Source organism: Hyaena hyaena, unplaced genomic scaffold, assembly GCF_003009895.1.
Source record: "Hyaena hyaena isolate Hyena2069 unplaced genomic scaffold, ASM300989v1 scaffold_1807, whole genome shotgun sequence".
Taxonomy (NCBI): Eukaryota; Metazoa; Chordata; class Mammalia; order Carnivora; family Hyaenidae; genus Hyaena; species Hyaena hyaena.
This window is the reverse complement of record NW_024082443.1, coordinates 176,145-191,387: the sequence shown is the minus strand read 5'-3', so window position 1 is coordinate 191,387 and position 15,243 is coordinate 176,145. Positions and strand designations below refer to the sequence as shown.

At 40.0% G+C, this 15,243-nt stretch overlaps 1 protein-coding gene across 1 annotated transcript in view; it reads right to left on the bottom strand.

Moving 5' to 3' along the window:
- Positions 1-5,567: 5,567 nt before the first annotated feature.
- LRIG3 (leucine rich repeats and immunoglobulin like domains 3) overlaps positions 5,568-15,243 on the bottom strand; it is a 49,649-nt gene continuing 39,973 nt past the window's right edge. Inside the window, exons 13-19 of the mRNA XM_039224908.1 lie at positions 13,715-14,035; positions 11,981-12,262; positions 10,555-11,007; positions 9,622-9,780; positions 7,666-7,809; positions 7,296-7,571; positions 5,568-6,095 (exon numbers count right to left, since the gene is read on the bottom strand). Coding sequence (XP_039080839.1) covers positions 5,851-6,095; positions 7,296-7,571; positions 7,666-7,809; positions 9,622-9,780; positions 10,555-11,007; positions 11,981-12,262; positions 13,715-14,035 — 1,880 coding nt within the window. The 3' untranslated portion in view covers positions 5,568-5,850. The remainder of the gene's footprint in view (positions 6,096-7,295; positions 7,572-7,665; positions 7,810-9,621; positions 9,781-10,554; positions 11,008-11,980; positions 12,263-13,714; positions 14,036-15,243) is intronic.

Here is a 15,243-nt window from a genome sequence, read left to right as displayed (position 1 = left end):
GTAGGCCAACAGTCCATTTTTTTTTTTTCCTGGTTGTGATCAGCTTATAACTAGTTGTGTTCTGAGAAACGCAAATCACCTCCTCTAACTGATTATATTAATATCTACTTTTATTGAGAATTTTACAGTAAGAAAATCGTCATTGTTTTATCAGGGTGTGACTTCCTGAGAAAAAGAATCCTTTAGTGATCGAGATCATGTCTCATTTACTTTTGATATCCCAAGAGTCAATCACATTGCTGGTACTCATGTGTTGTTAAGAATTAAAGAGACCTTGAAACACAGTTGCAAAAATCTGTATGACCAAATATACTCAGTAAGCCTCCTTTAAAAGTGTATCCATGGTTGAGGTGGACATAGACCACACTGTTAACAGCTGCAGGATTTACCACTGCAAGCGGATGTTCAGTAAATGCTAGCGGGGTCAAAGGCTTAGCGGGGCCACAACAGTGGAACCCAGGACCTGGCATCTGTGTTGGGGCTGGTCACTAAGGCCAAGCTGTTCATTTTTAAAAGGGAACTTTATAAATTAATGAAGAACAAAGTGAGAATCTTGGGCAGTTCTGCATATTAAAATTACCATTTCAAGCAGGGACAGGACAAGCTGTCATAAATACATCCAAAATACAATGTTCAATAAACACTTTTTCCTCACTTGTGTTAAGTTAGGCTTTAAAGCAAATATCCCAGGTTGGTGGGGAGACCATATTCCACACAGCCATTCAGAGACCCAGTCTCTTCTACAGGTGAAGTCAAGGTAGAGTAGCTCTGGGCTATGGCTTTCCAATCAGACAGCTTCAGGGAAAGGACATGGATGGGTGTGTAAGTTAGTAAGTAAAGGTTATGTGTGTAAATAAAGGTTATGTGTCCAGGCTTTCTACTTCTGTTCACATTCCACTGGGAGGAAAAGTCACACGGCTATAGACACACCTAAACGCAAGGTGACTGAGAAATATATAGTAGCTGGGCGGCCATATGAGCAGTTCCTACCAAAATAAAAATCTGTTGACACACCTGGCCGTCTGTTTACCTTTAGTAAACTGAACAGGAAATGATTTTCTTGCTGACTGCTGGACCAAATGATCTGGTGACTGTTTGAAAAGAAACACGGATTTTTTGACTTCCTTTAGTTCTTTCTAGAAGATGCCCTACTGACATACAGGTTAACTGTTCTTAGTATGTCTCATACAATGACATCACAGCTGGCTTTGTAACTAACAGTTTCCCTGTGATAGTTCATATGAAGCTCTGTGGGAGAACACTGCTACGTGTGGGGCAAAAAGGAAAGGTTTGCTGTTGAAACATCATCTAGATTCTAACAGAAGGGGAAAAAAAAACCCATTTCAGGGCAGTAAGGTTGTCATATGTCTAGGAGTTTCTTTGGAAAGAATATTTAAGAACAGTTAATATTTATTTAAAATATTTAATTTTTTGTTAATAGCCCAAGCATCTAAGGTAACATCTAGTACAGTACTCAAAATGTTTGCAAAAACAAAAATGAGGAAATACACACAAGGGCAAGTGTGTTTTTGCCAAATTTCAATTTAGGGCTGTACATGTGTCAATATAAAGCCACAAGGGAGCCTAGGGGGCTGGTCAGGGAAATGTACTATACTCTGGAAAGCTGGGAGTAGGAGTTGCAAAGGGCGTACGGTTTGAAGGGTGGGCTGAATCTATGAGTGAAAGGTCTTATACACCACAAATAGGATTTAAAGCTTAGTCATCAATGGTTTTTAAACAGGAAAGTGACCAATTCAGAGCGAGTTTAGAAAACTAATTCGGTAGGAGAGAGACAGATGAGGGTCTGACCTTGGCAGTGGTGATGGGCTAAGAGGGAAGGCATAAACCATCTTGAGGACATTCAGGTGCAAAATCAACAGGAGTGGTGATTACTGATGATTAAACCGTGGAAGGGGGTACCAGGAATGCAATTGTTCTGGGATGCAGGTGGAAAACCCAGATAATCAACTTGTTCTAGGACATGCTGAGTGAAGTGCATGTAACACTTCTAGATAGCTCCATTAGAGACAAAACTAGCATTAGCTACAGGGGCCTATAGCATTTAATACAACGTACTAAAGTATTTATGAACCTGCTTCCTGTCCCTCTGATAATTAGGACAAGGATCATTTTACTCATTTATAGATCACCAATTCAAAATATACAACTAAGTATATAAGAAATGTTTGACAGCTGAGAGTGTGTTTTCGAATTTCTACTCTGAGCTGTAGATAGATCAAAACAAAACCATATGCAGAAATATCAAAATAACTACCAAAACAATGACAGTAATCTCATGAAGGCATTAGGTGTTTTGTTTAAACAGGATTAAAAAAAAGTTAAACTTGTTAAAAGCCAAAATCAACCATAAAACCCAATAGAGAGATATAAAGAGAAAATTATAGGAATCCAAGATTGAAACTGTAACAACTGTGAACTGTTCTGCCTATTCTTTAAGAGGTATTCTTAAAAATTCTTTAATTTAAAAATGTAATTCTAATAAAAAGCTACATGTGAATACTTATTATTTCTGATGCTCTTGGATATCAATCATCATTAGGGGGAGACAGAATTCAGACCCTAGACTCTAAATATAGAATTTCTAAATGAGAAATTATCTTGCAATTTTTACAATAGAGAGACTTTGAGAAACTGTATACATTTCAATCTATAATATAGATTTTCATGTGTTTTTTAATCTCCATAATACATCTCAAGTTCAATCAAACATCTTTATTAAAAGACACCCAACACTATCAGATTCCCCCCAAAAGATCCCAAATATTGGGATAACTCAGTAAATATATGCAGGCCGACTCTAGTCTCTGTTAAAATAAAATACCAATGAAAAGTACCTCTGTGCCACTTTTGGGCAAATCTAAAACCTCTTGACACTGTTTCAGGACTCTCTTTTCATATCCTAGCTTAAGGCAGGCCTCATGGAAAAAGATAAGTTGTAGTAACAAGATATTTGTAGAATATTGAAATTTTTCAATTCACGAAGAAACTGTACCCCTCTGCAAAGACTCTAATAGTTTTTTTGGCATGATGCTGAGTTACTCAATGTGTTCATAGAATGCCATCTTAAAAAATGGTGAGTTCTAAATTATTCTATTACACAAGTCCAACCACTGCAGATTTTGAGAGTGGGAGGTACAGAGCAGGCTCTCTGTGGTGACATTTGTTTCTCATTCTCTTTGAGAAATACCACCGGAGCACATCTATTGTTAATATTGGTTATAAATTACTTCCTATCACGTTAAATCAAAAGGACTAACACTCCTCAGGTGTGTACAAATAGCCTATCACTTTCCTTTTTTACATCAAGATTTTAAAAATAGTACCATTGGCTTTATTTTGAGAAGTATCTTCTGGTTTCTTTCTGTAAAAGGACTGTGAAAATAAGTTGTAAAGGTCCTACAGATTGTATTTTATAAAATGTTGCCAGGGCATCTGGGTGGCTGTCGGGTAATTGTCCGACTTTGACTCAGGTCATGATCTCATGGTTCCTGGATTCGAGCCCCGCATTGGGCTCTGTGCTGACAGCTTGGAGCCTGGAGCCTGCTCTGGATTGTGTCTCTCTCTCTGCCCCTCCCCTGCTCGTGCTCTGTCTCTCTCAAAAATAAACAAACATTAAAAAAGGTTTCTTTTTAATGTTGCCTGCCACAATTATATAACCTTTATCTCCCATTATCTTAAAAAAATAGGTAAGATTATACATGGTAACAATGTTATCATTAGCACTGGTAATAAAGAAAACACTATGAAAGTTATGTGAACATCTATTAAGATATGTTGTACATGATTTGGTCTTTATCAGAAAGCACGGAAATAAATTGAAAAATTTTAAGCATTCTTTCTCATAAACTAAATGATTTGGTATTTTTTTCTAAAGTTTGTATTTTTCTAGGATATATTAATATCTACTAGATTCATTTTGCGATTATATATTCTTTTCCTGCAAATGTCAAAGAGAAATTTAGCTCCTGTTTCTCCACACAGCTAAAATTATACATAATCCATATATACACACACAGAGTAAGAGGAAAAAAATCATATTAGAGTGAATCTAATTTTTGAACTTCAAGTGTTAATGATTTAAACCTTCGTGGCTAAGTCCAGAAAAATTAAATCCTTTAATAGAAGTTCATAATCATTGAACAGCTCCCTATTAATGCTTGCAATGCATCTGGAAATAATGAACACAAATTAAAAATAAGATTTTGAAAATCTGGCAGTATGATAAAGCCAAAACATACCAAATCACTTCTGTACACTTAGTCACTGGTGGTCCAAGGAAGGATCAACTTCCTGTCCTGGACTCTGGGGTCTACACATTAAAGGAGGAAAATCTTACTACAATCTGGGGTCGTTTCTGGCTCACAAACAACAAAATTACACTAAGCACGAAAATGTCACCCTCAACATATCTTCTGAGAAGAATCTGCTTTTCTAATAACTGCTTTCACTTTAGTTCAAAGAATGGACAATGGCATAAATTCACACCTTCGGCAGGTTGGATTTTAAAGCTTAATGTGCTATATATTAGCTCTTTCCATGCATATTTAACTACTCTTGGGCAAGAGGATTGGTCTTTAAACTTTAGATGTAAACAAGAATTTGCCTAAAAAAGTTTAATTTCATCATCTAAATTATCAAACAAGTTTATCTCAATTACTTGAAATGATGTCACCTAATTTTAAAGATGATTCTATTCATGTTTGGTTTGTATATATGCACCATATAATGACATTTTCACTTAAATACTGTTTAGGACAAATATTTTGAATAGTTTAGGTAACAGATTTGATACTCAGTTTTTAAAAAGAGCAGGATGACCAGATGAGGAAAATATTTTAATTCTTTAGAATAGCTTAAAAGTACTTTTTTGTTCCAGAACTGCTCATCCAGCAGAAAATCAGTAAAAATAGCCAAGATTTCTATCAGTGTCCCATTATAACCTGGAACAGTGAATGAAAATCACCTCTGTTATAGCTATTTTAACTATAGAAATGTGCAATAAGTCACGCTCTTGTTATAATTAAAGGGATAGTAAATGGGAAACTATTTGGCAAAGCACAGGGCATTAGACCATAAAAGGCATTATTATAATTAAAGAAACATGGCTTGAACAGTGATTTAAGCAAGGGCGGTTGTACTACATTATACCAGACTGTACCAACAAATCTTCGTAAAGTTAGAAATAAATTAATACACCTCAAAATCTTTGTAGCTCTTTTTCGTTTACAATGTGCTTTTATATACACTGATCTGATTTCAGTATGTATTACCTCAACTCTGTGATAGGCAAAATGGCTTCTACTCATATTCTAATGTGCTAAATATAATTTCCATCAATTTGAGACATGATAATATGAAATTATGAAGCCTAACGTGTTGTGAACCATAAAAACTATAACTGTATAGATGGGGTTAGGATCAAAAAGACACATTTTATTAAATGCAATGTGCAAAATAAAATGAAGTGACCTCTATTCAAAAAAGGTACAAGACAGGTATTAATTAAAATGTTTTAGTACTCATTTTCAATAAAAAGAAATCTGGCATTATAAAAATACATAAAATAGTCATGGATTCATACCATTAACTTACATAAGATTTTTTTTACATAAAACAAAGTTAAAATAGTTTAAAAAGGTATTCTTATATGAAAGTTACTCCCAGTATAAATTTTTTTATAACTTTTTGTAATTTTGGTCCATTTGTATAAATAAGACATTTTATCCTTTTAAAATTCATAACTCCATTTAAAAACACAGGATTCTCTTTCTTTTAAATAACAGTCTGCTTGAGGTAGTACATTAGAGCTCTTCTTTGCTCCTGTTCAGTCTAGGTGTCCAAGCCAGGAGACTGAAAATTTGGAGTCCTGTGGTTTTCCAAGGTCTGTTTATAGGCACACGTGTGATTTTCATGCTGAAAATCTGTCCTTTCTTTCCCATATTCATCTGACTCAGAGTCCAAGTCTGGGGAAGAACGAGCTTTCAGGTGAAAGGCTCTTGGCTGACAATCTGATGGCTGTCCACAGCTTGAGAAAGTGTCCATGTGAGCTCTCTTCAGAGGCTTTCCAAATGTTCCTGAAAGGAAATAAAACCCTTGAGCATTTGGGTCCTTTTGGCTAGTATGTACATCAAAACACATTTTAAATGAAGGAGCAACTTACCCGTAAGCACAAGTAAGTGTTTTGTACAAGTCATTTATGTTATCAGGTGTATGTGCATCTGTATTATGGAGAGAGAACTTCCGGGATGGAGCTGAGGAATGAACATTATGTCCATTCGCTGCATTTCATAACTTACAGTAATACTAATCATCATGCAATGAAGTTCCCCAACATAAGCTCTTCCAAATCCTGGCTTTGTTACTTAAGGGCCCACAATTTTCTATGAAGGAGATTTGGATTGTTGGTTACAAGTAAATTGTGCCTGGACAGAGAAACTTTCAAGATAATCCTTATACCTTGCCTTTTCTTTTTCACTAACAAAACAGTTAATTGACTCAAATTCTTGTGACAGTCATATAAAAGATATGTTCATTGCTAAAGAAGGAATATAAACTGTGACAAGACATAAAATTTCTTAAAAGCTGGGTAAACGGTTTTAAAATTCCATTTTTTAAAAACCAGATAATTTGTGGTTCATTTTCCCGTACCTCCACTCATTAAAAAGATGGTCTCAGTTCTATCCACTGCCTGGCTGAAGCAGCAGACAAAAAAATTCACAAATGAATCTTGGCGCTGGCCAGTGTCTACCACCACAACTTGAGCTTTAAGGCTCTGACGATCTCCTCTGCCAAAGCAGTCTGGCCTGGCCATGGCAGATGTTGCCAGGTGGGATGCTGTCCACCCTCTGACCGTGGTCCAAGTGTGAGCGCCACCAGACATCCCAAACCACAATCATGCAGTACACACAGCTCCACCCCAAAGGCTGCTGTAGCCCAAAACCACTTTTTCCACATGGCTGACAAATGGAGCTCCTAAGTCACTCCCCAAATTCTTGTCTTCTAGATGATGCCACACACAGTGTTAACCAGAAAGCTCCTAGGGCTTAGTTACGGATTACATATAATCAAGGAAAATCCCCCGTGGCTGACTTTGCCTTTAGAAACACGTATACTAACTCATAGGATGTCATGACAACACCATTTAAAACAACAACAACAACAACAACAACAAGACACTGTTCACAAGTTTGGCATCTGAGGCTCTCATTGCTCTCCCACATGCAACACGGAATGTGAGTCTGGAGTTAAGGTGACTACTAATTTAATCAACTTACCCATGAAAGAATTACTTGAAGTAACTGATGCTGGCTCTGGACTTATACTAAAATCCAAAGAGGACTTGTTTAGATACAAACTTTTCATTCCTGGTCCTTCATTTTGAGAATAAGTAGAGTTGATTAACTTCCTCACGTGTGAAGGCCATCCTGTATCACTGCCACTCTGTTCACAGGATTCTTCTGAAGGATAAGGACATGGGTAGCACTCCTTTTTCTTTATATAACTGGGCTCACAGTGGTCCATTAAAGCTGTTCTCAGGTCAGGGCCACAGCCTTTTGAATTTGGGGGACAATATCGGAGAGAGCCAGAGTTAGTGCTTCTGGAGATCTCTTCAGGAAACAGAACTCAGATAAGAAAACCACATACCTGTATAATAGGCTTCAAAAGGATCGGAGCCATATATATTCCCCTTCAAATACACAGGGCCCGAGGATCCCAAAAAGGGACAAAGGAATGGATCTGTGGAAACTTCCACATCGGCTTCACTGCTACTGTCGATGTGGCATGTCCCTTTAAAATAGACATCTTGGTCACCGAATGAATTTGATTCAAGTACCCTTCAACATTCTCTCCGCTTTTGGTATTTTCCATTATTTATAGATAAAAATTTTGGATAGAATGGCATATAAAAGAAAAAAGGTGCAAAAATTTATAGCAGGAAATTTACTGTGGCCTGTGGATTAGTAACTGAGTAAATCTGTGCCATCTTGCAGAAAGAGCACTTGATTAATCATCGTATGGGATGTGTTTACCTGGGTGCAGGCTCCCCCCCCACCCCCCCGACTGCTGGCCTCTGCCCTGGCTTATGAGAGAAACTGATCTATATATGCATATAGACCCTAAAGCAGCCATGGTCTGAAACACATGATGCCATCAGCACTGCCCCCTTCCTCCAGGATGTCGCAGGTGAGCAGGACCAGGAAGGGGCATTCAACAAATGATCTCTGAATGCCCAGCTCAAAGATGAGCTCGACCAAAACAAAAAATCCCTATTGTGAGTATGTGAGCCAAACAACCCAGAAATGGCATGCCAGTTAGCAGTGGCCACAGCAGATGCAGGACAAGAGAGGTAGTGCAGGTGAGAGATGCCATGAGGGGCCATGTGCCTGGGAAGCAGGACCTGGGCCATCCTCGAGAGAGGAGGCTGTGCAGGCCGCGATCAGGGATGCTGGGGCCTCTGGAGCCGCTGACAGCACCCATCTCCGGCCCCAGCATCGAAGGGACACAGCACCACTGGGTTCCAGTTCTGCTGCTTCAACCTTTCAAAATGTTTTCAGTCACCCCTGCTACTTCTGAATAAGCTTGGGCTTCTGCCCTTTGCAAACAAATGCGTGTAATCAGAACACCCACTTGTATGTGCAAATCTTCTATCTACCACTGCCTGCCAAGCACTTTGTGATTATTTGTTGAAATTTTTGTCTCACTCCTGACTGCACTATGAGACTGAAAACAAATATCTTCCCTCTCAACTACAGAGTCCAGCACAGAGCAGATATTCAATAAATGCTTGTGGGACAAGATGGTAAAATGTTTGAAAAGAATTCAATAGCTTTCACTTTTTGAGCCCTTTAATATGAGCCAAGCAACATGCAGTTTTCCAATATCATTTTAATTTCACAACAGCCTAGTAAGGAAGTACTGTATAACTGCACAAGGGTACACAGGGAATGTCAGAAGTGGGTCTTGAACCAAGCCTGTATGCTTGTCTTACGCTGCCTCCGTGATTGTTCTTAAAACCATATAGTTCTTTTTTTTATGTTTATTTTTGAAAGAGAGACAGAGTACGAGTGAGGAGGGGCAGATAGAGAGGGAGACACAGAATCTGAAACAGGCTCCAGGCTCTGAGCTGTCAGCAGAGCCCAATGTGGGGCTCAAACCCAGGAACTGTGAGATCATGACCTGAGCCGAAGTTGGATGCTTAACCAACTGAGCCACCCACGTGCCCCAAAACCATGGCATTCTTAAAGAGTCAGAATTTGATTCCTCTCATTTGACTTTTAAGACCATACATGAAACCAGTTAATGTCATTTAAAAAAGGGGAACATTAGGGCAAAAGAGCATTTACAGTGTAAAGAAAATACTGTGTTACACTGGGAAATTAAACTTTAATTCTCCCACTTCTCTTATTAACAGAAACAAAGATTTTTCTGGTATTTAAGAGAACGGCACAAAAGTATTTAATTTCAAGCTTTGCCAGTAATGGTAGGCCAGTTCCTAAATATATGAGTGGATCGATTTCTTGTGAAAATTAATACTGTATTTGAGCCTTCCATCAAATTGTTTCAAAACGACTAGAGCCCATGTTCATTGTAAACACTTACCATTACTATCATGTTGTGGTAAGAAAAATCCACCTCCTGAAGAAGTGACGAACTGGTGTTGGCTTCCGCTTTCCGAGGAGATGTACCCATCCTGTCTGTCGGCTAAGGTTCCCTGAGATGACAAATAACTAGGGATATCTGCCGGCAAGTTGGTCTCATCTACAATCCAACAACAGCACTCTGTTAACCAAGAATGACCATACACACCCCACAGCCTTCCCTGACGAACAGTAAATACTGTTTGGGTTTTTGTACAAATCAAATAAATCTGCTCCTGAAAGCCCATCTTGATTGTGCAGTGCTTGGGTAAGTAAGATTCAGGCTCTGCTGATCTGGGAAGCACAAGCCCATTTTCTACTGATCTACAGAATTCCCCTCCCAAATTTCAGAAACAGAAGTTTAGAGGAATTTTCATGGGACAGTATCTAAGTTCTTGAATTAAGCTTGATTTCTGCCACATTTTCAACTTAGTATTTACCAAGAGAGCAGTTTGCAGGTATTAGTCAAGTCATGGCCCCCTCCTGCTAGGAACAGGACCCTCCCCAGATGGCTGTGCACACACTCATACACGGGCACACACATGACAAGATTGAGAACTATGTCAGCGTGTAAACCTCACAACTGAAGGGCTGCTCCTGGTCTCCATCCCCACCGCGTGAAGGACTGAGTGTATTACTCTGTGATTTGGGCTGCATGTCACAGCCAACAGGATATTCTGATGAGGTTTTAAGCAGAACGATTAATCTTTAAACATCAGCTCTCTTTGGGGCTGAGGTGTTATTTTTAGCTAACCGTATTTCTGCAGCTTGAAACAAATGAGTCACCCCTCTGACACGGCCTCAGGCTGTGAGACACACATTCTAGACGAGAATTACCACGGGACCACAAACACACATGACGGCAGCCCCCCGTGCCAAGCTTGTGTTTACACACCTGTGTTGGTAATGCTGCAATCTTCGTTCCTCCGCCTTGTGTGGTATATGATGACCACCCACACGAGCGACGTGCCCACCACACAGCAAACCACTGCTATGATCACGACGCCCACGGTGGCCCATCCGTCATCGTCCAATGACGAGGCGGTCATCTGAGGGGAGTCACAGGTGGGAGTGGGGATCACACTAAGGCGCACGTTGCCTCTCTCGGTGCCGAGGGTATTAGACATTTCACACGTGTACTTCCCAGCATCGTTGACGTCAGAGTCCACAATGATCAGCAGCTGGTTGCCTGCTGCAAAAAAGTGCCTTTCGGTGACCACCAAGGGGCTGTCATCCTTAGTCCAGTTCAATTTGGGAGGAGGGCTGCCCCCAGCGATGCACTGCAGGACGGCTGTTTCTCCCTTGGTTACGGTTCGGTCTAACAGGGGCCGTAAAAATGATGGCGTTTCTGAAACGGCAAGTTATGCTTTTAAGCTAAATGAAATTAGGGTTTTGCATATCAGAAGACCCACTAGTTGAATTTACTAAAATTGGAACCTAACATATGCTTCCACAACTTAATGTGTACACTTCTTGAAGAGCCTAAATGTATATACAACATTTGGGGTTTCATTCCATTATTTGGCTGTCATTTATCATGACACCTGCTAAGGATAATATTTGCTATTTTCCAAATCTCAATCTCTCTCTCTCTTGGCAAGACTGGGAATGGTGGGAGAAGGGCAATGCGAAACATGTCAGACATTTCTTTGAAACAGAAAATGTATAAAAATAATTTTAAGCGGGAGGGAGGGGAGTTGTATTGATGGATGAAAGAAACCAGAACGTTTAAATTTTTTAAAGGGAAACTTTCTAGTACTAGATGTCCAAACCTATATTTAAATTATGAAAGTATTTTTATTATCTGGTGTCCATAGGTTACTTCACTCAACTCTTTCAAAGATACACAAATGGTTAACATGTCCACAAGTTTAAAAAGCTCCTGTTTTGGCAAAAGGTAAAAGATACACTCTGATTTCCAGAATGGCAGCGCAGGCCATGAAAAGAGAGTAGGTCCTTCCCAATCTGCTTACGTGTGTGTTTTAAAATATTTTTTATAGTGTTAAGATTATTGGTAGAAACTGGGCAATAGGAAGGAGGGCAGAGGAAAAGGTGACTCCTACAAAAAGAGGAAGTGTCAAAGCATTTACTTTTCCCCTCCCCTTGGAACAGAAGAAGCAGATTCATCTCTCTGGCCACAGGCCTGAAGATGTAACATACTCCAGACTTCAAGCTCCCTAGAAGCCATTTGTTCTCTCTAAGGAAAGGCAGTGTCTTACGGATTACCTCTCACCCTTATAACTTGTGACACTTAGGGCCTCTGGGTGAGCTAGTATCCTTAAGATTAATTTGTATCATGGAACCTGACAAGAGCCACTTACCCAGGACAGTCAGAGTTGCATTTGCAGAAATGCTTCCCGCGCTGTTCTGAGCTGTGCAGCTATAGACTCCGATGTCCTCTATCTTCACATCCACGATAAAGAACACATCGTCCTCAGGCATAACATGCATGCGTCTCTCCCTTGCGGCAGGGAAGTCTGTGCCCCCGTCCTTCTGCCAGGCTATCTGTGGGGCCGGATGTCCCAGGGCAGCACACTCCAGACGTGCCATGGCCCCCGCTCGGATGGTGAGGTCCATGGGGGTCTTGGTGAAGGAAGGAAGCACTGAAATTGGATAAAGAATATGGGTATCTGCGCTATGGAGTTTTAGGTGTTCATTTCCATTCTGGTTTTTTGTTTTTTAATATGTACCTACAAATGCCCCTGACAAAGTTAATATATATTTAAAAACTTTCTGATTGGAAGATAAGGAATCTAAAATGAAGACATCCCATCAAGGTTACACAGGCATAGAAATGATGAAGTCAGGCTGAATCACAGATCACCTGATGGTCAGACTGAAGGTCTTTCTGCTATTTTCGAGATACTTTTCAGTTTCTTCAGTAATCATCTGTGAGATCCTGGGCAAACCAATTAATCTCTTTGAACCCTGACCATTCTTTCTCATCCTCTTTTTTTTTTTTTTTTTAAGTCCCTCCTATGTTTTGTCCTACAATTTTAAACTCAAAATTGTTGTGTTAGGCCTCAGCAATCATTTGTGGCATGGATACATTAATGTATAAAAAAATCTCCTACCACAGAAAGTACAAATGATTAAATGATAAAGTGGTAAGGCTCCAGTCATAAAAATGTATACCAGTCACAAAAAGCAATTACATATTTTTACTAACACCAACTAATACTTACTGCCTTTAGTGAGCATTCACCATATTCTACATATTCTGCTAAGTTCTCTGCACCAATTATTTTATTTAATGATGATCACACCTCTCTGTAAGGTAGGTACCATTATTCCTAACTGAAAGTTATGGGGGAAAATATGTGCAAATGGAAGCACAGAAAGGTTAAGTAACTTGCTAAGAGTCACACAGCTATAAGCATGAGTTGTAGGATTCAAACCCAGACTTCGGAATTAAAGGTGAAATGCTCTAACAGTATACATCATGGCCTCCCCACATCAGACTAATATATTGTTGGGGTGTCTGGGTGGCTCAGTTGGTTGAGTGTCTGACTCTTGATGTGGACTCAGGTCATAATCCAGGGTCTTAGGATCAAGCCCTGCATTGGACTCAGCATGGGGCCTGCTTGGAACTCTCTCTCCCTCTGCCCCTCTACTGCCTGCACACAGTTAAGCATCAAACTTTGGCTCAGTGAGTTCGAGTCCTGTGTTGGGCTCTGTGCGGACAGCTCAGAGCCTGGAGCCTGCTTCAGACTCTGTGTCTCCCTCCCTCTCTGCCCCTTCCGAGCTTATGCCCCAGTGCTCTTCTCTCAAAAAATAAACACTGAAGCAATGTTAAAAAAAAAAAAAAAAAAAGAAACTAATACATTGTGAACTCCCAGGAGAGCAAAAAGTGTTTGGTTCATCTCAGTGTTACCTGCCACCATGGGGTCCTCAATACAATGAACTGCTTGTGTAGATGCCAAGAATCTTAATTTTGTGGAGAATAAGAGAAAGGGTTAGGTGAGGAACTTTGGGCAGAAGACAGGGTCAGGAGTAAGAGAAAACCAAATCTAAACGGGGTCTTTAAATGCAAAAGGAAAAGTCAGATCACATACTATTTACTGTGAGCTTGGCTTTGACAGAGTAGGATGAACCAAAGTGATTGGAGATGACACACTGGTATTTCCCCTCACTGGTGAACTCCACGTTGCGCAGCCGGAGAATGGTGGTGTACTCCATCACCTCGCCACCTTGGGCCCGCAGGTGTGCGTAATTTTCCATTTCAGCATCGTGCAGTAGTTCATTGTCTTTTTTCCAAGCAAAAGTCATCGGGGAATCACTGCTGCTGGCGGCCGAGCAGATAAAACTCAAATTGGAGCCTTTTATTGCTGACTGTGTTTCTGGCTGAACCGTGATCTGGGGTTTAGGAAAATCATCTGTTCAAAATGGAGAGGAGGAAACAACACAATTTTAAGGCTCCAGAGTCCAAATGCTACTTGGTTTTTAATACCAAGAAAGTCAAAATAAATGAGGGCTTAGGTTTTACCCTTTGTATATGTTTCACAGATGGGCTAACAGTCCTAGTGTTGAAATAATGGCTGGGGAGTGCGTTTATAAACTAATTCATTCACTTCAAGTAGAGACTGAAACTTATTTACCAGTCATTAACTATAAGGAGACTGCTATTTCGGAATATAGTTTATCCCAGGCTGCTTGTGGTTTTTTTTTTTATATATATATATATATAAATACAAGAAGAAATCAGTTAAAACTTGCACGTTCATGGATATTTAAATGCTCCTATTGCGAAGTGCAATTTTTTTCCATGTTACCCACGAATAAGCAGCAGCAAAATTAAGAAATCACTACAGACGGCAATTAACAACCAATTTACTAAAGACAGAGCCCATATTAAAAAGCAGTAATTTTTCGACCGAGCAGAAAAAAAATAATCCTGCAGTGAAAGAAAAAGCATCTCCCAAACTTCCTGCGAGACCCTGGCTTCAGCCTGGGGTTTCGGGTGGACAATGAATCAGGCCGCTGTGCTTCCCTGTCAGAGCTACATTATAATTAGAGCCGAGCAACTCTTTCATTCCAAGTAGTTATTTTTAGCTCTCTGTTACTGTTTGGAAAAGTTACCTTCTTAAACTGAAGTCTCTTAGAGATGGTCTAAACCCAGAAGGAAAATAGCTTGGATCTAATGAAATGTATTACTTGGGTGCTCTAGAAAAATAACTCGTGGGGCACCTGGGTGGCTCAGTCGGTTAAGCGTCTGACTTCAGCTCAGGTCATGATCTCACGGTTGGTGGGTTCGAGCCCTGCGTCAGGCTCTGTGCTGACGGCTAGCTCAGAGCCTGGAGCCTGTTTCGGATTCTGTGTCTCCCTCTCTTTGCCCCTCCCCTCCCCTGCTCATGCTCTGTCTCTGTCTCAAAAATAAATAAACTATAAAAAAGAAAAAAAAAGAAAAAGGACTCGTGTGTGTGTGTGTCTGTTAGAGAGAGAGACAGACAGACAGACTGTGAGAGAGAGGGAGAGACAGACAGACTGTGGGCCTATGTGTCTGCACATGCATGTGTGTGAATGGGGGGAGGGAATGCTCTCCCAATGCTGCTCACTTTAAATACCATGCTGTAATCAGGATGGT